This window comes from Argiope bruennichi, chromosome 3 (genome assembly GCF_947563725.1).
Source record: "Argiope bruennichi chromosome 3, qqArgBrue1.1, whole genome shotgun sequence".
Taxonomy (NCBI): domain Eukaryota; kingdom Metazoa; phylum Arthropoda; class Arachnida; order Araneae; family Araneidae; genus Argiope; species Argiope bruennichi.
Genome location: NC_079153.1, coordinates 31,022,573 through 31,050,086, shown reverse-complemented (window position 1 = coordinate 31,050,086; position 27,514 = coordinate 31,022,573). Strand labels below are relative to the sequence as shown.

The window sequence follows — 27,514 nt, the reverse complement described above, 5'->3', positions numbered from 1 at the left end:
TTTAATTCATATGTTTCAGTTTTATTAAATCACAAGGTAAACTTTCAATAAAAGTATATCGTACTTATAATTTAACAGCTGGAAAAGTTAATATTTTGGGGGAGAACAACATGGAAGCCTAAGGCGGTTGGTATAAAAAAAACTTATTATGTATAAATTTAATTTTGTTTTCGTAGACCATTAATAATAAGCAACAGCTTTACAAATCATTTATGCACTCCGAAAATAAATCAATTTCCTTTAAAAAGTTTTGTATAATTTTATTTTGAATTTTTTATATTTAACTATAAATTCTGATCGGCACAACTAATCGTGAGTTCAATGTATTATAAATCTGTGCTCTAACAGTGCCGTAAACCGAAATTAAAGTTCAATACATAATTATTAAAATGAATAAATTCTCCACCCATTAGTACAAATCATTAATATCCACGAGAAACAGTCATTTATCTGCACTTGATCTCAGTGATTTCGCATCTCTTCAACTCTTGTTTAGCCGGATGTAAAGAAAGAAATTGAATTAAAAGTTGTGTCATATTTTTTTCACAAACGTTATTTAAAATCAGCTCCAAGTCCTATTATTTACTCAATGAAAATCTTAAATCGAAGACAAAACTCATCAATCAATCATTTAGGAAACAAAACAATTTAGAATGAATGGAATTCGGTCAAAATTAAATAATATATTATGTTAATGGATAAAAAAATATGAAAGCTGTAGAAATTTACGGATTTTAGTTCATAGTTTCGAAACATTGAAGATCCAATCATTAAAATTGTATAACTTCTGAAAAGCATGGCATCAAACACATGAAATTAAGACCGTGTAGCAAATAGAAAAAAATTATGGGAAAAAAAAACGATTTGGGAAAAAAAGGATAAATTTTGCGAACAATAATTGAAATCTGCTGCAATAAAAGATTTGAGAAAACAGTTTTATATAATGAGCAATTAAAAGAACTCTCCGTGTGTCAGGTTTGCGAATTGTATAATTTAAGAATACGAACATAAATAAATAATGAAAAAATGGAAAAAATGATTACGTTGACCTTTATTAACTAAACATTAATCAATTTTATTTCTCTAATGATCACCTTTGCTTCGAAATGATACGAAGTTTATTTATAACCAAAAATTTCAATAACATTCAACCAGTATACAAAAAAAAAAAAAAAAAAAAAAAAAAGAAATCTGCTGTCGGGAATTTTAAGTTATTATGTGAGAATATTATTTTTTTTAAAGTCACATGGTATGTCAATCCGATAAAAAGCATCATGTTCTCACATGACTCATATTTCGCAATCAACAAAATTTAGAGAAGCGATGGTTTTTGACTATCTCAAAATCAATCGAGTTCTAAAATTTTTTTCTCGAAGTCAGAATTTTTTTCGTGAAAAACTAGTTTAAATCAGTTTTAAAGAATCACGTGACAATTAGATCGCGTGTGCTCAGGGAATCAGGTACATTGCGGACATTCCCGCCAAGTTGTAACTTTTTGTTGGCGATGAATTGCCAAATGTGACAACTTTATTTATTATTTTCTAATAACCTTAAAGGCGAAAAAATTGATGCCTAAAAAGCGAAAAATCGCCACTTTTTTGCTTGTGCATTTTGTGGCTTCAAAACCCTCAAACCTAAACAACATAAAGATTTTATATGCTCCTAACCCTATTCTGTATACTCCTATTTTAGTTCATAAATGTAAAAAGTATTTCAGATAAAAAAAAGTATCGTTATTTTAATGATTTACACATAAGGTTTCGGAATTCTTTCGTTTCCGGAATACTAATTTCAGAATGTTCACCTCGAAGTTTAACTTGTTCTATTACCAACAACACTCCCCATATTGATTTCTCATATTTTCTAATGTTATTCCTGAAAAATTAAAAAGATTATATTTATAAAAACAAACCCTTCATTTTTAATTTTCAATCATAACAGTCTATTTTCCAGCCAATATAAAGATGATATTACAAAAACTAACAGACAGAGTGTAAGATAAATTATCTTTAAAAACTAATACATGTTTGTTTGCCAGTCTGATGATCTTAATAGAACTGACTGTCGAACCTATATCTAACAAACCGGACACAAATATATTTTGAGTGGCGATAATATGCACATTTTTTATGAGTTCTTTGAGATTTTAAACAATTTATTATTTGTCTAAGATATAATTTTTTTTTCTTTTCTGCTTCATAACGTTTCGAAAATATTGTTGCGCAATAAATATTTTTTATACAATCCCAACATTTAAAAAATTATATTTTCAAGCATACTTACTTGTCGTTTATTGCTTTTCTTATCTTTGATAACAAAAATATTTTTACGCATAATTTGCGACAACATTTTTTATTTTTGCAATACACCTCAAGTTACTTTCATTGTTTTTAAAAAATATTTAATGCTTTGTTTTTTTAAAAATTTTGTTGTTAAAAGTTGGAGGAAAAATTATGCTAGAATGTTTATATTGTTACGGAAATTAAATTCTGAGCACACAAAATGTTCCGTAAACTCAACACATTCGCTGTTGTGGGTGCATGATGTCACAATCAACAAGCATCAGTGACAAATAACGACTTTCATTAACACAAAGTTATGAATACACAGATTACAATACACAGCCGAGACGCATACAAGCAATACACAGCAGTACTTACAACAAACAGCATTTACAAGTAATAATCGGTAACAAATAGCCACTATAGTCGCCACATAAAGCAGTGAAATAGAACGAATTAACACACATTCACTCGCACTAACTCTCACTATAGGATTGGCTGATTGTACAACTGACTTCGGCTTAGACAACCGACCTTTTATAGTTTCCGAAGCCGGGCACGGAAAGTTCTGCAACAATCATTATAATTCCTCTTCTATTGGACCTATCGCCAAAATTCAGATAGATTCCAGTATCATCCATTTTATCGCCAAATTCGTCGTCAGATTGCGAAATGGTCGCCAAGCTCTAGGGTCAATGATCCGGCATCCTATTAGCATTCAATATAATTTCCGTAACACTATTTTTCTTACAATGGAATTAATTGTGCTGAGAAGCAACTTTACAGATTCGTAACATATTTTTTTGTGCTTATCGATTTGAATTTTTTCTTTTCAATCTTATCTCATTCATATTCTGTAAGTTTCGGAATCTATAATTAACGCTCTCAAATATGTTCACTGAATTAAGAAATAGATCCGGAAATATATCCAGTCTGGTTCAATCCAGCGAACTTGCTGTTGGACACACTTATACAATGGTCTTACATTGCACCGCATTTATTTAATATTATAATAAACTGTATATTGTATATGAGAATTAAAATTTAAATTAGAACATGGCGTAAGAATTTTGTTATAAAATGACATGAAGATTTGCATTTTGCATTCAGTTATTGCTTCACGTGACTTCTGTTCATTAGGAAGGTTCATGGATCAATGAGCAGGTGTAAGTCATCCAAAATAATCCTTTTAAAATTTTTATCTAAACTTAAAATTTGTTACATGTTATTGAAGGAACCATGAATATCAGATTATACGTAAAGATTTGTTTGAATTTATCCCGGCGAGCAAATTCTCGGCACCCAGGATGGCTAATTTTGAAATAAGTTGTTAATTTATTTAAAATTAGTCACCTTTGGCGACTATCTGATTCGCCAGGAATATTGGTTGTTTTTAATTTCAATCGAAACTATTATTCGAAATCTGATATTTGTGGTTCCCTCAATAAAGCATTTTAAAGCATCAAATTCAGATAGACATTAAAACCACCTTATTTTAATAATTTTACTCCAACTCTATTTATGTATATAAATATTCCTAATGGTGTCGAGTCCCATGACATCACAGTGCCATTGAATACTTAAGAGCTAATGGAGCTCATTTCAAATTGCACGTTATCTTTTGCTATGATTTTATTTTATTTTTAAACAAGCCGTTTAAAAAAATCTTTTTTCCCCTTTACCTGCAACAATGAAAGAAAAATCCCGCGGAAACAACGAAAAAGTTTTGAATTTCATTGCAGTTATGAAATCCATTATTAAAAACTTCGCACATTTTTTGAAACAAATTTCTAAAATCCAGGAAAAAATTTCTTCAAAATAATTAAATTTGAATGATTAAAACTCTTTTTTTTAAATTTTAAAATGGTATAAAAATTAGTTATATGTTATAGTATTTTTGGGAGTTTTCTCAAAAAATATATCAAAATGTCGCTTAATTTTTAATTAATCTCTACTTATAATGAAGGTAAATATGCGTTTATAAATGTTTGCCCTCTACATGCCAAACCGTTTGAACTAGAATTACCACATTTGATTCAGATATACTTTGGAGGGAAAAATGTGTAATTCTGAGCAATTTTTTTGAAATTTTTAGTTAATTAACATTTTAATTAATTAAAAATTAAGCCACATTATGATTTTATTTGCAATAACTTCCGAAGATATTCCAGTACAAAAATGAATTTTACACCTTTTTAAAAGAACCCCCCCCTCTTTTTAATGGTAAGTTAGTTGCTGTAAAATACTTTAATCTAGATTTAATTAATTTACAAACATATCTGCAAGTATATTTCACAACAATACTTTCATTCTTATTAATAGAACCGAAATCGTTTTCATCAATTATTTGGTCGCTGGATTTTCTTTCATTGTTAAAAACTGAAGAAGGATTCTGTTTAATACTTATGCTGTTTAGAGGACGAATAAAAAATGAAATTACAATTTCGGCAAATTTAGAAGATAAATGACTCGCTATATGACGGTATCTGATATATGATATCAGAGCTGGTCTCCATTAGAAAAGTTCATAAATAGGATGATGAGCAACGTACGTACGATTTTTAAAATAACACATATTTATGCCTGACAATTTAATGGAATCATGGACATGAAGTTTTATCTAAACTGTTTAACCCTTATCGTGGCAAGATTGCTTTTTTGAAGAAAAGAAAAAAAAATGTATATAGGTAGCTTTTTTACGCTATAAAAAACATAAAAAAATCGTGCATCTTGCAAAAAAAAAAAAAAAATGGCGCATCTTGACGGTTATTTTTCACAACTGATTTAAAATTATGACAGATAAACTACTATTTTTATTTTTGAAGTATAAATAAACGTCTAGAAATAAATAAATAAAAGAAATAAATATTTTTGAAGTATAAATAAACGTCTAGAAATAAATAAATAGATAAAAAAAATAGATATTTTTGAAGTATAAATAAACATCTAGAAATGTCATGTGTTTAATAAAACTAAGCTAAAAGTTAGTTTATAGTGGTAGTATATTTTTATAAAGTTGTATGTATGGTATACTATACAAAATGAGCATAAGGATTAACTGAAATTAAATATCATCAGCGAACCAATTGCTCGTGAAAGGTGACCATAAAATAAATCAATCTAGAATGCACACTTTTATTCTCTAAATAACATCTTTATCAAATTTGGAAGTTCTAAGTCAAATAGTGTGTTCTGAAAAGTGACATATAGAGAAACACAGGCATTCTCTTTTATTATCAGTTAAGAAAAATATTAAAAAAGTAATAAACACGCCAATTATTTTATTTCAATTCATTGTTGGTTATTTGACTGTTGAGTTGGACATTATTAATATCTAACATTCTTGGAAAATATCAAACAACATAATAATAGAATTTGGCATATAGATAATATACTGAAATAGATTCAAATTTTTTTTTCACGTAATTTAAATAAAGAACAATTTGTATTGGTAATATCCTTTTTCATTCGTTCTTGAAACTTCATAATATTAAACGAACAATTTATTTATTTAATCCACAGCGAGCATTCTTATCAGAATTCGGAAGTATGCTTCTAGCAGATGTTTCTAAGAGCATTCAATTTCCTGTGTATGTTCTGAAACGATCCATCCCAATTTCCTTATCATTCACTATATGTTGAAACAGGACCAGAATTCACCTACAAGCCGCAGCTATAACAGTAACACACAAATCACATACATGACAAAAGGATTTATTTAAAAGCACTTCATCCTTTCCACGGAAGTTTAACCTTGACGTAACTGGTGCCTTCATTTCTGTTGTCGATTGTCTATTTCGCCACCTGTTATTAACTCAAACATTATTCAGAGCGATTGCATACAGAGCAATTTTAGCTCTAGAGAGATTCGAAAGAACAACTAAAGTGCATTTAAGCGGTTTATGTAGAGGTGTCAATAGAGTGTAACTATTTATTTATCAAAGAAAGTCATGAAGTTCAAAGTTTCGGTTGTTCTAGTTGCCTTTGTGTTTTTGATTCACTGTTTAAGCGAAGTGACAGCTTCTAACAAATTAATCGTTGTTTTAGTTGATGGAGTCAGATGGGATTATCTAAACGACAAAAATTTGAAAGGATTTCGTCGCATAATGGAAAATGGAGTAAGAGCTCCGTATGTAAATCCTGTTTTTCCATCTCTGTCGTATCCTAACTGGGAAACTTTAGTTACAGGTAAGCGCATGAATGTTATTTTTAAATTTTGGTTCAATGCAATATCTGGAAATATTATATCGTTCTGTTCCATTGCATAAGAAGGTATGAACAGCCAAGAGCATTACATGATATTATTTTACAATTCATTATATTAATTGACAATTTAGAATATATTGCTCAAAATCGTACAAAATTATGCAAGATTTTTTTTTGTATTTCTGGGGGTTATCTTCTTTATGAGAATCGAAAATTTTGGAACGGAAGTGATAGCCAGGACTTCAATGTTATGTACAGTGCGTATTTTATTCAATAATAATTTATTTATTCGTATATTTAGTGCAACATAAATTTTGTATTTTGTACAGAATCTTGCTTCTGTGCTTTTTTAATTAATTAAATATATTACAAACGATTTCTACATCTATAATCAGTTCGCTTGCCAAAATGCCAAAATTTCGTTTAATTTTTATTGAATGAAAATTCTAAATAAAATTTTAAAAAATCTCCTCGGGTTTTACATTTTTAAAGTTACACTACAAAGTTTAAATTGCCTGTCAATGTTAATTCCATATCATATTTAACTCCAATGTTAAAAATATCACTAAAATGCATATAAATAGTTATTGTGATAAAGATGATATAAAAACATTATAATCTATGTTTTTATATCATCTTTATCACAATAACTATTTATATGCATTTTAGTTATGTTCTCATTTTAAATTTCATGGTATTTTTAATACATCTTTATTTTCCTGCCATTTTGAAGCGACGCTAGAGTTATTGTTAGACGGGCCTCTGCCAGATAGAAATTGCGGCTACTCGCATATATCCCTGTTGAAGGTCACGTGAGCTAAGACATAACCCCCGATAGACATCGGGGGTTGTGGTTAAGACCACTTGAGTGGTTGCTCGGCATGAAGTTTTGAATCTGTAGCCGTTTAGTCTCAAAGCTTAGATTTTTCAACGAAGCCACCAATGCCTCTTTTAACATCTTTAGCTCTAATAATCAAATATTGTTAAGTTCTTACATATTCTGTACATTCAACGAATTTCTTATTATTTATTCAAAAACTGATGCAATATGATGAAATTTTACACTGAAATAAAAAAAAAATTAAAAAAAAAAAAAACCCAACAAATATGAATACACCGAACATTGGTTCAGCAAAAGTTTATGGTACCGGGAGCATAAATTTTTTTCCTCTGCTACATTATAGATTCTGTCGGCTTTAAAAATGCTCATTATATGCATATATGTTGCTGTTGTCTTCTTGGAGACTTCAGACTTTATGAATATATAATAGGAATGTATTTATGTTTTTTCTAGCCCATTTCTCGCTTGGCCACTAGTTCACAAATACTTAAATTCCTGCGAAAAGTTGGCAAGATATTCACAATAAACTCATGGATAGTAATGAATTATTCATTCAACGATGACAATACATATTCATGGTAGTGATTCAACAACAGAAATTTACTGTTTAGCAGCTGCAATAAATTTTATGACTCTCATAAACTTGATTATTCATTCATATATTTCAAAGTATTCGAATCATCATTAAATTTGCTTTTCTATTGAGTAAACCAATCTTTGATTGTGCATTATTTTTATCACTTTTATCATCATCAAAAATGTATTTCGACACTACTCTTTATTCCGAAACTAATTATCACATAATACAACCTGTCTCTGTGGAAATAGTTCTCCGTAAGCGTGTGAAATAGTTTTTCCTTATAAGGGGTCGTCTCCATATGTAGCTCTACTCAAAAGCAATTTTTTCGAATAGGGGCATTTGATTTCAAACATATATTTGAATTAACCAGATTAAAATAGTTGAAATGCATATAATATTTTGAAATTTTGAGTAAATTTTTTTCCGAATTACAAGTAATTGAAGATTTGAATTCCTAATGTTAAATGAGAGTACTTTTTTTTCAGTATATTTCAAATTACAATGAATATTTGAAAATAAGTGAATCTAGTGAAACAATACTCACCCGATCAGTTATACTTGACGAAATCTTAATATTATTCTCATATTTTACAATTCATCAAACATAAATTTTCTATAAATTTAGGCCTCTTGGTTAATAGCGTTTTTTAATCTTCATGTGTGTCCTCCTTCCAGCCCAGTGGTTTAGGCAGCTGCCCAGTTTGAAATAAACCCCCGAGAAAACATCACCTCAACGACATAGTGTTTGTTCATTACAATTTAAAAAATATTTTAAAATTAATTTATTACCAGAACAGTAATTTAAATTCATAATGCTCTTTATTTCATTTTAAAAAAAATAAATGATCGAACGGAATAAAAGTCAAAAAATTTCTATGAATAAACTGTAACTTATTTTTCTCGGCAATATTTACAAAAAATAAAATAAAATAAGATAAAAAAATAAAAATAAAAAGGAGTTTTTTTTCTCTGATTTTTTGCATACTTCTACAAAACGGCTTTTCTTGATTTAGGACTATCGTGAGGCGAAAAGAATCGATTTACGGTGAGCAATTGAATTCAAACTTTAAATCAGTATTAAATATAAATGTTTCCTCTTAAATTTTATCCATCTAATTCATTTTGAGTTTGAGTTATGGCATATCCAAACACACAGATTCCTTATAATTGCTACGCAAACAAGAGATCAATGCAATTTATTCTGTTTGTTTTTTAAAAGTACACTGTAGTGGTTGAATGAATTCAGCGAGTCATTGTACTATATCATAAGAAAACAAAGAAATAATAAATTAATATCTTATACTAAGTAAGCGACATGAGGTAAAGTAGGTTATAGGGCATTAGCTGGAGGTTAATTTCCGTTACCGAAGCACGCATGACATTTTATTTAGACATCTCGACTGTTCAATTCTTCTGCGAGCATTTCTTTGCAGTGTGTTAATTACATCTCAGTTATTTTGCCGATAAATACGATCAGCTTCAGAATATTCAACTGCACGTCGCTGTCGATAGCGTTTATAATAAATCGACTATAGCGTTTATATATAATCGACTATTCAGATTATTAACCATTTTTAGGCAAAATTAATGGGTAAAAGTGTAGTTTAGTGTGCCCCTTGCTGCGCCAAGGATGCCAAGTCGCCATTAAAGATGCCGGACAAAATAAACAAATAATTCTACGAAACAGTTGTGGTTACCACTTTCTGCCTTAAAATTATGATCTTTTCTGATAAATATTGTAATTTTTATTTTAATCTGTGATTTATTTAATCTGTGTTAGTGATTTTTATTAAAATTTTTTTTAATCATTAGGATCATTATCGCTGATTGTCTTAACAATTTTGAAATAAAAAAGTTTTTCAAACCGGCTGCACCGGTCTGTTGTATAAAGAGCAAAATTTAGCTTTTCGGCATCCGAAGAAGGCACCAGAATTTTTTAACTTACAAAAAAAAAAAAAAAAAAAAAAAAAGTTCTACGGCTTCGCCAGCCGTGGGAGCGGGAAACTAGTAGCTTCGCTAGCACATTGAACATAAGACTGAGTGGATAAAAGAAACAGTAAATACAAACAAACAACCTTTACTAACTTCATCAACTCGTCAAAAAATATATATATTCCACTCACCCTTCGTCTATTCTGCAGATTCAAAATAGTTCCTGCCATCCCATTCACCAGACATCCATTCTTGCACAATTATCGATATAACAAATTATCAAGATAACCATCAAAGCACAAAAATAATTACGAGAACTGCAAGGAATTCCATTGCAGAAGATTTTTAAAGTAAGAATTCAGACGATTTTTAAAAGCGCATACCGACAGTTAAAAATTACAAAAGAATAAATAAAAAGATTCGTTTTGTGATTTTTTTTTTGTTTACTTTATAGAGTTAATCTTTTCATTTGAATTATTAACAACGTGATGGCAATACGTAGGTGAAAGATAATTTTCATTTTGCAAGCATATTTTATTTTTATTTCACATGAAATATATTGCTGGAAAATGCGCTTAAAATATTTTCTGGAAATAATTAAAAATGAAAAGAAATTCGTCAGCAAAGCATTGATGTGATTCTATTTTAAAAAGACGTAAAAATCGTTTTTGTGCTGTAAGATTTCCAGAAGTCTTAGTGAAAAAATATTATAATTCTGCATATTTTTTTAATTAATAAAAATCTCAGTAAAAATTTTCAAAAAAAAAAAAATATCTTCTGGTTGTATTTTTCCTCTTTCCAAAATATTAGCAGTTCTGGAATGTAACAGTTTTAGATCACATTTTTTAGTTCCAAATCAAGTGGTTTCGCCGGTAGAGCGTCAACACACACACGCAGACATACAGACATTTATCTTTTATAATTAGAGATTGAAATAATATTTATAAAACAATACTTTTTTGTTGTTATTAATATTTTTTATGGTCATATACTTTGACACTTGATTAATTAGAATTTTTAGCGTTTATAAAGTGACAAACTTTATTTCATATTTTTCTCTGACCTCTTGAAAGTTTTGTTAATGTTTTAACAAAATGATTAATTAATGGTCACTAATAATTTGTAAATGATTTATTAATTAAATTGGAAGTCTAAACTAAAAAATGCAAAGAAAATTGTTTACATTTCAGAATTACTTACATTAGCTCTTATGTCTTTACTGATTACAAGTAATTAATTTGTAATTCTTTAGAGAACATAAAATGCATTTAATCACAAAAACAATAAAAAATTATAATTTTTTATAAAAAGAATTCCGAGAATGTGAGACGTAAATTCTCTTGTTTATTTTGAAGTTTTATTGTGTATCTGCATTTAAAATTTTGCATATTTTTTATTCACAAGTTTAGTTATTTTTTTAGACTGTTCTATTTAAAATTATTATTGTGTTATTTACTGAAATAAATTATAATTTATTTATAAACTTAGCAAATATTTATTGACAGTACTGAGTATTAAAAATAAATCTTTATTATCATTTCTAATTTTGAAATAGGAATTTTTCTTGTTGTACTCATTTTAAATACAAATTTTCTTAATTCGTATTTTTGGATAAATTTTATTTTTAATCTTGTTTCTTTCAGCTCCGAATGAATCAAATTCTCCAATATATATAAATATTTGCTCATTTATTATTAAAAATAAGAAAATGCAAGTGCTTACAGTAGTTTTATTTCTTAACCATTTCTAGTAAATGTGATTTAGAAAGCGAGACCTAGTATTTTTATGACGGTGTATGAGGAACGCTTTTTAGTATCGATATTTAAAAGCTTTTTCTCTTACCTCTTGCATGTTTCCGAGTGTACATCGCGTTTCTTCTTACTGAGATCTTTAATGATTTGTTTTTGGAGACAGCTGCTTTCATCCAATAATACGATGACTCATATTAAGAAACAACTTGCAATGAAGCAGAAGCCATTAGTAAATTAAACTAAGAGAAAAATAATAATCTTTTTTTATTTATGTTAACCTTTTATTTTTCAATTCTTTATAAACCTTGCTTTTCTATTATTAATTAAAAAAAGTGCAATGTCAAAGCAAAATATTTTATTAGTTCATTGTAAAGTTCTCGAGAAAACATGGTTACAAAATAAAGAATATGTCACTGAGTAATGTTAAAAGTTCTGCTGTATTATGTTTAAAAGTAGCTAACTAAAATTTAGTGTTATATACTTTAATCGATATGCTATTTAATTTCTACTGTTCATATAAGTGTGTGTGTGTGTGTGTATGTTGACTCTCAGTAAGCTAGACCATTTGATCTTGAGTACCAAATTTGGCACATAAACACTTAGAGGATAGGCATGTTCATCTCGGAAAGAGATTTTGAAATTTTAATTAGATTTATAATTAAATAAAAATTAAGCGAAATTTTGTCTTTTTTTTGTAATATTTTGTGAAAATATAACACAAAAATGATTTTAATATCATCTTAAAATTCTAGAAATTATGACACCATTTTCTGCCATATAATATATATTTTTTTCTATTTTCAATCAATTTAAAAAAAAAAAGATATTTTAAGCATATTTTAAAAGAATTTGTTTCAATGTTGAAGTGTATCTGGAATCGTTTTCTCTGCTACTTCTAGTATAGAATTCTAGCCTTTTCTCTATTGTTGATTATCAATATATGAAGATTCGATTTATTTTTAAATGTTGGTCCCAGCTTAAAATATGCATGCTTTAAGTAAAAATTTTCAAATTTCGTTGTAGTTTCAATTAAGATTTAACTTCACAAATAAGAAATAATGAAAAGTTTTTGAAATGTAATTCCGTTTATAAATATTTCTACTTTTTTTATTTCTTTATTTTCTCGTATACGTAATGTAGAGAAAGTATAATAATCGTATAAAAAAAAAAAAAAAATTGGAATTTGAGATATTGAAGAATCTCCACATGTCAGACCTCTCTGAATTCGAAAAATACATTTTTGGAAAATGTCCGTCTGTCTATCTATCTGTGACAAAGATAACAAAGCAAAACGGAGGAAATTTGGTATACAGTCTTTACACCAAATTTGTAGATTTCTATCAAATTTTGAGCAAAATCTGTTCAGAGGAAGTCTGTCCGGTTGTCCGAATATATGTTAATACAATACTACAAAACGAAGCGTTCTAAATAGATAAAATTCATTAAACATATTTACTATCTATGATGTAGACACCTATGAAATTTTGAGTCAAATCCAATGAGGGGTTGACCATCTGTTGCTTCTGTACTTTCAGAAACATGTAAATGAGGTGACTCAAAAACGCAGTCACTTAAATATATCAAATTTGGTATGGAATTTTGTGACTGCAAGTGTAGTTTTGTGACAAATTTTTGTTTCAATTGGCTAGAAAAACAAGTCTAAATCAAAAATTCGATTTTTGGATATTATTAACCGCACGCCAGTGTTAAATCGCCAAATAATTCGCCAAGATTCAGTATAAAGCTAAATTTACTCAAAAAGTTAAGTTTTGTATCTTATTGTATGCCAATTCCATGCAAGGCATTTTCTGGAATAACATCTTTATTAGAGAGCATGCGAGAAAGTTTTGAGGAAACCATTCACGCTGGGGAATGTTGTACAATTTGCTGTATAAAAATATATTATCCTTCTTATCGCTTGCAAATTATTTTCTTACTTTAATGCACTGATTTTTTTTGTTAAATCAGAGAATTTTATTGAATAATATACTGAGTTATGGCATAAGCAATGAAAAATATTCTGAAGTACAGTACACATAAAACTTGAATGCTGAATGATTCTACTGTCTCTAATTATATTTTAAATAAAAATGTTTAGTTTCATCAAAAAAGTTTATTTTTATTTGTTGGAGCTTAAACACTTACATTTCTCAAATTAAAACTTACCTTTATAAATGAGATGATAAAAAATTAGAGCAATGCATTGCATGATAAACGAAACGTATAAAACTTTTAAATATAATGAGTTATATGCCTATCAAAATTTAAAGTTTTGAATAATTTTGCTGAAAAAGAATATTATGATATAAGCATTAATTACCCATAATATCTGATTGAAATGTTGAGCAAACATTTATCCCGGTAAACCAACTGATCGTCATAGGTGGTTTGTAGAACAATGTGCTCAGGATTTATACCTAGTTCTAACCTCGGTGACGTTGTGACGACGATTGTTATTCAGATTACTTTCAACGCTTAGGTAGGGCGAGGGTAGATCTTATATGGTTTTGATTTTGAGTTATTTACATTAAAGCCTCATTTGAAAACCCACTAGAGCTGTTTTGAGATGGATCTCATGATTTTGAATTGAGGTCAGACGATGAGGACAGCATTTGAAAGTACAACTCTTTACATTTCTGCACAACAACGGGGAGGAACAATCGGTCTCGACGTATTTAATATACATCAAAACGACTTTAAAAACAGCAATTCTTTGGTGGAATAGAGTTCTAACCTGAAATCTTCAGATTTTGAAGCTGAGCTTTATCAGCAGATGACCTCGGCCATTATTGTGACTGCCTCCTCAAAATTAATATTGAAGCAAGAATTGTCTTTTGATTGTCGGAAAATATCCAAAAGTCATTCGAAATTTTATTTTATTTTCCGTTTTCCTTTGTTTATTTGTCGAAGAATCGTCAATTTAATAAAAAAAAAGCTGAAGATATTCCTTTTTAGATTGAATTGTAATCGAATACGCGGACAAACGAGATTTAATTAAGAAAATATGTATTTTCTGAAACTTTATTGTACAGTTTACAGTTTTCTTTCATGTACAAATTTTAATACAATTTAGATTCTGATTAAAAATACTCTTCATACGAAACAAAATAAGAATAAGATAGCAACAAAGTAGATCAAGGCACATTTCATAACGTCGATTTAGTATACAAAAATAAAAGCTGAAGAAAAAGAAAATTACAGTTGATAAAATTCTGAATCATTCAAGACAGGAATGAAACTAATTAAAAAATCCAGACAGGAAACAAAACAAACGAGTATTCCATTCGCAGTATCTGCCGTCTGTCTGGAATTATGCGGGACCGGTAATTTTCATTTTCACTGAGTATAGTTCGTTTCAGGACGACTAAATTTCAAGAAACATGTTTTTATGTAAATTATTAACAAGATATGCAAATTATGTAACATTTTATATAAATTATTAACAGAATATTATAAATGAATAACGAAAAACTGCTGAATCACGAATTCGATTTATAAAATTTTAGTATTTTTTGAAGTCTTGATTCAATGGAATTAATGGTTACTGAAAATTTCAATTACATACTAGGTGTAATATAAGCATTGTCTTAATGTTTTCCCCGAAAAATATTTTTAAACTTCCAATTTTATTAGGTATATAACTCATACTATTTCAGAAACTTTACAGCATTAAATTCTTTCTCTCTCTCTCTCTCTCTCTCTCTATCTATATATATATATCCGATTATATCATAGGAAACAATACAAGCATTTAAGAATAGACGAGCTTTAACGTTATTCACCATTTTATTATTTCTAATTTTTATTTATTAATTTTACGCTTATTTCTAAATTTTTTTTTTATAAGCACAACAAAATTTCGAACATTTCATTAAAAATCTACTTTATTCTAAAACCTTCTCAACATGAAAATATATCGTCACATCTTGACTATCAAGAACGGAAACAAAAGTCAATATGAACTAAAAGTATAGACAATGAATATAATTTGAATCACTTCAATAATGAAATATATAGCTGTAAAATGCGCTTTAAATATTTAAAGAAATTAATTCAGATTCGATAAAAATTATAGTACAAAAAATTGGTATTGTTGAAAAAAATTGTTTCTGCAATTTTAAGATGATTTAAAAATACTTTTCGTAGTGTTATATTTTTAGAAGTTATCGCAGCTATTATTTTCCTTAATTTTTAATCAAATAAAACTGCAAACAATGACGAAAATTATTAGAAAGTAAGAAAGAATTTGCAAAACGTTTAACGCGACATCATTAAAAAAGACAATTTTTTTGAATTTTACAATGGCGTAAATATAATTTTGTATAATAGTGTTTCTGAAAGTTATCGAGGAAAAATTCAAAAACCTCACTAAAAATTTCAAACATTTTTTTTATAAGACTTGCACATATCCAAGTTTCAAAGTATATCTGTGCCAAATTTGGTAGCTTTATGTCAAGCAGTTTGTCCTTTAGAACTCCGACACACGCGCACACACACACACACACACACACACACACACACACACACACACACACACACACACACACACACTCCTTTATTATTAGTAGAGATTACATATACTGCTTTATTTGTTAAAAGTATCACTTTTATGTTGAGCATTACCTAATTTCTATTGTTATGGATTCTAATTTATCATTTCCTAGTCAATATAAGGCATTTTAGAATTAAATGTAGAACATTAGTTTGATTGATATGATAGACCATAACAACCAAAACAAGATATACAAATATGAAATTTCACTTAACATATACAGATTGCAAAACGAATGTTGATAGTTTTTATCCCGTCAGATTCTCCTTAAAGTCTTATTTTTTGTTTTTCTTCTGCATCGATTTCGAAAGAAACGCACCTGTGTCAACAAATTAAGTGGTTCCAAGATCTCGTATATAAATCGTCTAACAGGATTGTCTGGAATGTTTTATGTAAATGTTCAAATGACTCAGAATATTTAGAAGTGACTTTGACTTTTATATCGTAATAAATAAAAAAAAAGGATAGGCTACTTACTCATAACCGGAATCACGTGACTTTTGAAAATATGTTGTGAAATAGTTGATTTCGTTTTTTAGACCTAAATGCCGACACAGAATAATTGTTTTTGATAGATTGCGAAATAGTATTTTAAAAGTTAGTTTTTCCATTTACCTTTGTAAAAGAAGAAACTGATGATAATAAATGCTATTAATGTAGTATTAAAAAGTTTGTATGTTTTTGTTTTAGCTCTTCTTACGCAAAGGGTTGGCACTTAAAAATAAAAGCATTTAATTATTGAATGTGCCCAGCGTATATATTCCGATATACATATTCCAAATGTAATATGATTTAAATGCGACTAATAATCAGCATGTAAAATTTTTAGTTTTGTCAAAGATAGAAATTAAATATAAATTTTGTAATTTGAATCTAAACACTTGACTTATTCTATTTTATATACATTCCAATAAAAAAGTGATATATCTACGCTTAATAAAATCTTTATGCGTATTTACTATTACTCTTTTGTTTCCAAGTATAATTAATTATATACTTTCGATATATAAAAATTGGTGTTTGTCTGTAAATTCTTTTATATAAATCTAAAATTTTTGACCCATCTTGGTGAAATTCGGCACACCAGTTCTTCAATGGATTTTTTCAATGTCCAAAGGCCAATTAAAATGTAAATTGATTAAAAATTAATTAATTTAATTAAATAGCTTGATGATAGTCTGCTATAACTTCCAAAAATATAATCTTACAAAATTGATTGATATAACTAGAATTACCTTTTTAATGAAACCAATTTCATTTCCATGCAAATATTTCTTCTTTTTTTAAAAAATAGATTTTTAAAATTGAATCTAATCACAATCTACAATAATACTTTTATTGTTATAATGAAATTCAAACTCATTTCATTGCTCCACCAAACCATTCAACCGCGTGTTTTTATCAATGTTAAAATAAAACAAAAAAAATTTCTAATTACCTTCTTTTAGCATTAACTCCAAAGTAGGATTTTCATGTCTGCTTTTGTTACTTTCTCATATGCGAATTTTGTACAATATTGTAATAGTCAATTGTATCGCTCTTTTTATTATTATTCCAGATATTTTTTTTTCTATCCTGTTGCTTAGTAGAAAATCATAGTACACGGTTACGTATTATTATTATTTTTTTTTATTTCGTTTTATACGACTGTAAATTCTGTAAATATTTATTTCTGTTATATCTTCCTCAAATATTCTGGTTTTAATAAAAAACGTGTCATGCCCAACTGTTCAGTGATTATAATGGTTATGAATACGATCGCATGAGATGGCGTTCTATTCTGTAATCAACAAAGCTATTGAAATCATCAAAAATTTGACGAATTTCCATGCTGTTTCCATCTCAAGTGTTTTGGGTATTATGATAAAAAATTATCAAAATATCGTTGAAGTTTTAATTAAATAATTAAGATTTCCGAAAATCAACTTCCCATGCCCATTCTCACTCTCCAGAGTATATCTAAGCCCAATTTGATAGCTCTAAGTCAAAAAGATAGGAAAAAAAGTATTGCCTCACACATACGCAGTAAATTTTTTGTTTGTGATTAGCATTTCATTTAATATTTTTCTTGTTTTTTTATCATCTATTTACAGGTCTGTATCCTGAAAACCATGGTTTTGTTGGTAATCATATATACGACAACGCTTCTGACAGCGTTTTCGCAATGCTCCCGAAACCTGGTGCGGATGATGCGCGTTGGTGGAACGATGCCGAACCTATTTGGATAACCGCCGAAAAAAACAGCAAAAGATCAGCGATGTACTGGTGGGCCGGATGCGAGGTGGAGATCAGAGGATCCCATCCAACTATTTGTGAGAGGTGGTCCACGAATTACGAGGGCCTCCCGTCAAAAGAAACAAGAACCGATTTTCTGGAAAGAATTGATGACGTCGTTCAACTGTTCAAACCATCCAAAAAGTTCTCAGCCGATAGGTTATCGTTAGTTCTCATGTATTACGACTCTGTTGATTATGCAGGTAAGATAATTTACTGTCATATGCCTTATTTCCCCGGTAGAAATTATCTTAATGTAAATATCTTATTATGAAAGAAAATAACTTTTGTCAACCAGTTTGCTGTTAGGAATTTTGACTCTCTGGGATTCAAACGAGGTGCAGGTAAAATTTGCTTTTATTGACAGAATGGAGTTGACAAATATGAACAGAATAAAAAAAAATGACAATAAAGGGAAAAGAGTTTTAAAAATATAAGAAAAAGCAAGTGAGGTTAAATTATTTAAATTTAAATTTATGAAACTAAGAATAAAAACTGTACTTAAAAGGCACGTTTGAGCAGTGGGCGGGAAAATCTCAGTTGAGTTAGTGTTCATAGAAAATATTTTTACTTTCTCGTATACGTAGTATAGAGAAAGTAGAGTAAACGTCAAAAAATACAAACTCGAGATTTTGACGAATCTGCACGTTTTAGATTTCCCTGAGTTCGGAAAACACACTTTTAGAAAATGTCCATCTGTCTGTAGCAAAGATAATTCTAAAACGATTTGAGCTTCACAGCTGAAATTTGGTATACGGTTTTACACTAAACCTTGAGATTTCTCTCAAATTTTGAGCAAAATATGTTCCCAGGAAGTTCTTCTGTTCGGTTGTACGAATACACGATAATTACAAAACAAAGACAGTTTGATATATAAAATTTGGTACACTAATTTACTACCAATATTGTAGACATTTTTCAAATACAACTATAGGTTGACGGTCTATCGGTCTTTACCTTTATAAAAATGTAAACGCGATAATCCAAAAATGCAGTGATTTAAATACAGGGTGTCTATAAATGATGGACCCGATTTTAAAAAATCATATTTTCAAAAGTTCTCGACGGAATAAAATAATTAATGCTTAAAAATAACGAGAAAAGCACAAAGTTTTTTTTGTTACTAACAGATGGCAGCCATTTACGATCGCTGAGAGTAAGAAGCCCAAAATGGCGACATTGAGTGAGAAGAGTTTATGTGTGTTGGAGTACGCAAGGGTTTTTTCGACTACTACTGTTCAACGTGCTTTTAGAATTCAATACGGTAAAGAATCACCAACTAACAAAAGCATTTTGCGATGCTATAAGCAGTTTAAAGAAACAAGTTGCTTGTGCAAAAAGAAAAGCAGCGGCCGGCCAAGCCTTACGAATGACGCAATAGAGAAGGTAAGGGAGAGTTTTGTTCGCAGCCCGCGGAAGTCGACGAGAGTTGCCGGCCGAGAATTAGGAATGCCACATCAAACGGTATGGAAAGTTTTGCGTACAAAATTACAGTTTAAACCATATCGTTTACAGTTGCTACAACAAATAACAGAGAATGATAAAGTGTGTCGATTAGACTTTTGTGAACGCATGCTTATAGAATTACAAAATCCAAATTTTGCCAAAAAATTGGTATTTTCAGATGAATCGACATTCCATTTATCAGGACATGTTAATCGTCACAATGTGAGAGTGTGGGGAAGTGAAAATCCTCATCAATTTCAACAGTTTATGAGAGATTCACCCAAAGTAAACGTTTTCTGTGTAATGTCATGTGAAAAAATTTATGGGCCTTTTTTCTTCGGTGAAAAAACTGTCACAGGTGACAATTATCTCGACATGCTGGAAATTTGGTTATTTCCTCAACTGCTTGAGGACAGTCCCGATTTTATCTTCCAACAAGATGGAGCACCTCCTCATTGGTCTTTGACGGTTCGTAGTTACTTAAACAATGTGCTTCCACAAAGATGGATAGGCCGTGCGGGTGACGATGATTTAACGTTATTAACATGGCCACCAAGATCTCCTGAACTAACCCCATGTGATTTCTTTCTATGGGGTTACGTGAAAGACCGTGTTTTCGTACAGCCAATGCCGAAAACACTCCCAGAATTGAAACAACGCATTTCTGCAGCATTACAAAACATTACCAGAAACATGTTACAAAATGTGTGGAATGAACTAGATTATCGATTGGACGTATGCCGTGTGACAAAAGGGTCCCATATCGAACATTTATAAGGTAAAAAAACTATCTGTTGGTAACAAAAAAAAAACTTCGTGCTTTTCTCGTTACTTTTAAGCATTAATTATTTTATTCCATCGAGAACTTTTGAAAATATGATTTTTTAAAATCGGGTCCATCATTTATAGACACCCTGTATTTTTAGGATTTGATATGAGATTTTGTGACTACCAGTGCAGTTTGGCTTCAATTTTGGTAAAATCCTATGGGCCCACCTCTTGGCGACTTATTTGAAATCTCGCCAAGTTGACTACTAATTGAATATTTGTTGTTATTATTATTTTTCAATTAAAAAACGATACTTGAAGGCCAGAAATAATAATAATTTTTTAAAACATTAATTAATTTTAATTAATTAAATTAATTTTAATTAATTAAATTAATTTTAATTAATTTATTTATTATTGTGACGTTATTGCCACTCGTTTGGCGAGAATGCAAAAAGACTCTAAGAGGTGGGTTGTGCTAGGATCCACCCCAATTTTTTTCAATCGGTTGAGAAAAACGTGTCTAAAACTCAAATTCCATTTTTGGATACTATTAACACGTCGCCAAATAACTCCTCAAATATAACACAATAGATTCAGTAAAAATGCTAATTTCTAGCCAAAAGTTAATATTTCGCAACTATTGTACGCCGATACCACGTAGGGCGTTCTATGGCAGGACAAGTTTATTAAAAGGTATGGCAGAAAGTTTTGGAAAGATCACTACCGCTGGTTTTTCTGTAGCTTTAACAGTGATAAATCATACGATTCACAGAATTAATCAGAAACAGAATTGGCTTGAGTTTCATTATAATATGAGAAATAAATTTACAATTTCATTATTCATTCCATTATTCATTTATTTTTTTACCTTTAGTGAGCTGTTGGTTCGATACTGATTATGCTTGGTTTTAATTAAATCTTTTGTGCATTTGTACATGATTTCCTCAACAAAGGATTTTTAAATATCAAATTATGATAGACATAAAACAGTTTTATTTGAATAGTTTCAAATCTCTTCTGTTTTGTGCGTATATAACGTATATAAACGTTCTCAATGTATTAAAAGACATTACTCCTCAGTACCATCAAAAAAGTAACTGTCCACTCATCTATTTTCTACCTGCACACACATTGCCTTTTGCGAAATTAAATTTTCCCTCTTCTAATTTCTGACTACGTGGATAATAAACAGAATCTTTTTTCCCTCAGTTTTTAACAGTGACAGAATATCATGCGATTAAATATTTGATTAAACACTGAAATAGGCTTGAATTTTAGTGTAACACTGAAATGCATTGTTGAAAATTATGCAAAATTTAAAAAAAAAAAACGAGAGAAAAATTGGGTGGCAACTAAATTGATACAGTTAAAACATTTGCTTGTGGGGGATTTTAAAACAATATAAAAATAATTTTTGTGCAATAATATTTTCAGAAATTATCGCAGAAAAATACCTTTTTGCTTGATTTTTAATTAATTAACATTCCTATTCAAATTTCAATAAGATTGTTTGGAAGTGCATATTCTCCCCCTCCAAGGCATTGTATCCAAATTTGAAAGCTCTAAGCCACATGGTCTTTAATAGCTCTAGAATACGACTGATGTATAGATACAGATGCATATTCTGTTTGATTATTAGTAAAAATTACAATAATGAAAATTATTATTCATTATAATTAATTAATAAAGAATTAATTAATTAATTAATAATTAATTAATAAAGAAAAAACAAACTTTCCAAAAAATTTATTTAGATGAATTGAAGGAAAATGCAGAATATTCAATTCAGTTCGATAAGGGACTTTTGGAATATAATGTTGGTGTGAATATAATATTGGCCATCTTTTTTGCAATTTTATACGAAATTAAATAAATTAAAAATTCGTTAAAGCTGTATTTAATTAAAAATTACCCAAAGATGCTCATTGTCCCAATCAAAAATAAGTGTGTACCAATTTCAATAATTTTATGCTCAACAACCTTTAATGAATGTCGTCAGCAGAAAGGCATCTTATAATGTTTTTTTTTTTTTTTTTTTTTTTTTTGCTGAAAAGAACACTTATTTTCAAACGATTTATTTTTTATTTTTAAATGATGCTTCATTCTGTTATTATCTTTGTTTATTTGACATTTAATAACATATCTCTGCATTAAAAAAATAAATAATCGAACTTTTTATTTGAAAAGTGATTAAAGGCGCGTGATTAATACGGTTAGAATTTAGTAACTTGAAAAAATGCAGTCAAATAAATAAAAATAAAAGAACATAAATTATTTTTGGCAGCATTATGTAAAAATTGCCCAGAAATTTTCAGAACCTGTACGTGTTTTACTTTTTTTAATTTGTGTATTTAATCTTTATTTTAGAGTGATACTGTGTGCGTTTCTTTATGATCTTTTTACTTTTCCTTTCAAAAAAATAAACAGAAACATTTTCTTTAATTTCATTTTCTAAAATTATACTTTATTCGCGAAAATATTTATGAATTGTGATTTTAATTTGCGTTATCATTTATTTTAAATATTATTTATAATAATGATATTTTTCATTTATATTTAATTATATATTATTGTTAATGCTTTATAATTGTTCTAACTTGTACCTGTTTATTTTTACCGTCTTCGGGTTTACTACTGCGTTATATATATATGAGGTACCAAGATTATTGCATTCCCATTTTTACTTAGAGACTTTCAGATTACGCCAAGATAATTGGCAACTACGATTGGCGACGTTTGGCTTTTTTTTGGCGATTTATTGTGGGGTCCAAATGAAACAAATAAGTACCAATAAGTATTAATTGTAAGTATCTAACTTAAGGGATAAGATTGATATTATATGCAACTTTAATTCACATTTATGAGGGCTTATTTTCCAATTATATTTTATTTTCGAGGAATGTAGCATATAAACTGAGGAATAGAATATGTAAAGATATTGTAACGGAAAATGGAATATTCAAATTGATGTGATTGGTTTAGATATTTACCAGCTTTCTTTAAAATTAGGCTAATTATTACATAAAAAAATAGTGATATTTTGTCGTATATCTTACTAATCATACAAAAATTCATAGTATTTATTTACAAAAACATTTGAGCAGCAAATATCCTTGAAAGATAGAGAAAAAGATGTCAGTTATCGACATTTTACAATTGCAATGGATAAGAAAGCCAATAACAGGCATGTAAAAAAATCTCAATGTTTCCATCAATGTTTCTTTTCTATTGAATCTTAATTTAATCAATTTAATTACAACAAAATGTTTTCAAACTGGTTTTGGATCAGAACTAGCCGCCTTTTTTGTTAAATGGAATATTGGCAGATTATTTTAATTAAACCTCTCATGTTTAACCATATATCTATGATTCCTTTTACGAAGTCTTTTTTATTTCCTCAACAAAATATTATATTACTCTATTTTCTTATTCCTCATTCAATCTGCACAGATAATAAGAATTTTTTTTTTTTTTTTTGCATTTAATAATGGCAAAATATCACAAGATTAAATATTTAATGAAACAAAGAAATCGGTTTGAATATCATTGCAGCAATGAAATAATTATGTAAAAATATTTTTAATAAATTAAAAGAAAAAACTGCATGCAATTAAACCGCTGATATTAAAACATAAATTTTAAAAATTTATTTTGCAAATTAAAATATTGTAAAAATTAGTCATGTGCAATAATATTTTTGAAGTTATTGCGGAGAGAAGTTAATTAACCAAAATTAAAAAAAAATCGCTTCTAGATGCATATTTCCTTTTTCCAAAGCATATTTGTGTTAAATTCTGTGGCTATAAGTTCAGAGGTCTACCCTGTGCCTCTATGTGTGCAATGCCAGACACGTAGAGGAATTATCTTTATGTCATAAGAAAATTCCAGTCATGAAAGATAATTTTTGTATTTTCTCATTCGGAAAAAAGATTTTTTTTTCTGTTGGATTAATAAACATTCCTCAATTTTGCTTTAAATTCCACAATAATTTTTGATAGTACATTTAGGATGCTGTGGTATTTTTTAAGGTTAAATATTTTTATTGGAATATTTTCTAACGATTTCAAGATGCATTCTATCTGTTATAACAATAATAAATCAAGCTTTTATACTTATCGACTAAGTTTTTGTACTTATTATCGACTATACTTATTTTAACTGAGCTAGTAAAATTACTTTCGTGCATTACCTTGTTGAATTTATTAATTTTTATCAAGAGAATGATTTAAATTTCTTTAAAAACACTCCTGTCAGTACTGTTTGGAACAATAGATCAGTTGCATCACAGTTATTATTTAACTCTTTGATTTAGTGGTTCCGCCATCTCATAAGCTATTAACTAAAGTAATGGTTTATGAGATCTGAGAGAGCTAATAAAGTGAAAGAGATAATGCTAATAAAAGAGAGCTAGAGATAATAATAATTGGGTGAGGATAATAAGAGCTAATAAAGAGAAAGCTAAAAGAGTTATGCAAATATGATGCCATTCATCTATATGCATTAAATTGTGATTAAGGCTTATTCTTTAATTAATGTTTCTTTATTCTTTACTAATAATTCTTTAATTTGAAATTAGATAAATAATGTAATATATAAGATTTTAAATTAATGCATAGATAGGCGGAAGATGCAAAAACAGCTATCATTTGTAAATTTTAATTCATAATTTAAAAACAAATTAAAATTTCAATTCCAAACAGCAGTTTTTTTAAGTTCGATCAATTATCGAAATGAAGTTGTTATACACGCTTTTAGAACTTAAAATAAGTTTCGTAAAATCTTGACTGATACTTATTATCTTTTTAGATATTGCATGCTGATATGATTAGGTATGCATTATGATATCAGCATGCTGATTTCATAATGAGTATAATATTTATGCAAAAAATAAATTATAATTCGTCTACATTTATATTGAGATCCGCTAGTAAGTTTAAATTTAGTTTAAATAAACTTAACATGAGTATTTTGTGTTGTTTCCAAATAAAATATTAAATTCAGGAGAAGGCAAAATTTACTTATGCCCATTTTTATCGCAATCCACAAATGATATTAAATACCCACCATTAAATTACAATAAATACTTTTTTATGAATTAAATTATTTTTTTCGCTGTATTCTAATTAAGTTAATTTTAAAATAACTTACGGCAAAAATATTTTCTTTATTAAGTTTTTAAGATGAAAATATTTTTTTAATTTTATTGCAGGCCATATGCATGGTCCAAAGTCAGCAGAAGTGACAGAAGCTCTACAAGATATTGATGAGATTTTAAACAAAATGCAGCAGAAAATAAAGGATGCTCACCTTGAAGACGAGGTAATAATGTGTGCACTGAATATATTTCTTTTATTAAATTTTTTAAAAAGAGAGTGAGTTACTATAAAATAGGATAAAATTAGCACATTGCAATTTTTTTCTTGAATGCCCAATATAATAAGGCATTTGTACCTGGATGGCATTACCCGTAACATAACAAAAGTCAGAAAAGTCAAAACGACAATAACGTAAAGCTTCGAAAATGAAGTACGAAAATATTTTGAGTTCGCACTTTTATTTTCTTTTTTATTTACAATAATATCGTTTGGCAAACTACAAACTGTAAAAATCGAAGCAAATATCTACAAATGAAGATGTGCTAAAAAAAGTGAGTGACAACTAAATTAGAAAGTTAGCCATAACCGATTCTGTTCTAATTTAAATTTTATAAAAATAATTTTCTTCATTTTCTAATTTGTCTCCTTGCTAATTTAAATTAGAAGCAAAATTGTTTCTTACAGGTTCGCGGTTTTGTCCGACTCAATGAAGAGAAAGAAACTTTGAGATCAGATATTTTGATAATTTTTGTTTTAAATTAGAAACAAATGTTCGAATAATGACTTCAACAAGTTTAAAAAAAATTAAAATGTAGGGCACAGTTGTTATTTTTTACAATCTTATTTTTTTATTAACTACAAATGTATTTATTTAGTGAAATTTTCTCAAAATTCAGTACATTATGTTCAGAAGTGAAAACTGACTTCTTGAGAACAATAATTGTTTGTTCCCTTTGATTGTGGACATATTTTTTTCTAAAATGATTAGAAAACGATGGTAAGTGTTTATACATGAGATACATTACGTGAAACAACTCAAATTATTAAATAAATTTTCTACTTTAAATTCTAAAATTCAAACTTTGTGCCCTATTGAATTGCCATTTTCACCATTATGACTACCGGTATGTCAAATTTCATGACTGTAAGATAGATTTATCTGGATTTTATAGACGAAACACAAACACTTCCTTTTTTAAGCATAGACAACTGATATAAAAGGAGATGAGTAGACTTGGTAAAAAAAAATCTTTCGCGAAGTTAAAATTTAAATAGATTCTTTCTATTAAGTCGTGGAAATATTCCAATTTGACATGAATATTTTCATATTCTTTGTTCCATTAGTTTATTCTGCAAAAATTTGTGCATCCTCAACGTGAGAATAATAGTAATGAATAAAATTTTACTTGTTTTGCTACAGCTTTCATGTAAAATAGTTTTATACAAGTTCAAAAATTTGTGATAGAACAAACGTAAGTTACATTCGCAAAAACTGTTTGCACATTGCGTCTTAGTGTTCCTTACTGGATTTGAATTAATTTGTATACATTCTTTACATGAAATCTTTTGCTTTGTAATTCATAGCTCAATTATAATACTGGTCATATAAATATATAATAATTAGCAAAACATGACCTAGCGAACTAAATAAGCTGCCTGGCCTTATATTAATGATATCTTCTTTTTTAATTAATTGCTTATCGCTCTCAAATAAAATATTAAAAACCGAATCGTTGAATAATTCGAGCTTTTGTTCTGGAATACGACCATGGAATTCAACGTC

General features: G+C 28.6%; 1 protein-coding gene across 1 annotated transcript in view; it reads left to right on the top strand.

The window, feature by feature from the left end:
- Positions 1–5,922: 5,922 nt before the first annotated feature.
- Positions 5,923–27,514, top strand: part of LOC129963808 (glycerophosphocholine cholinephosphodiesterase ENPP6-like) — a 33,856-nt gene continuing 12,264 nt past the window's right edge. Inside the window, exons 1-3 of the mRNA XM_056078375.1 lie at positions 5,923–6,470; positions 18,238–18,621; positions 25,845–25,954. Of these exons, the coding sequence (XP_055934350.1) occupies positions 6,233–6,470; positions 18,238–18,621; positions 25,845–25,954 (732 nt within the window). The 5' untranslated portion in view covers positions 5,923–6,232. The remainder of the gene's footprint in view (positions 6,471–18,237; positions 18,622–25,844; positions 25,955–27,514) is intronic.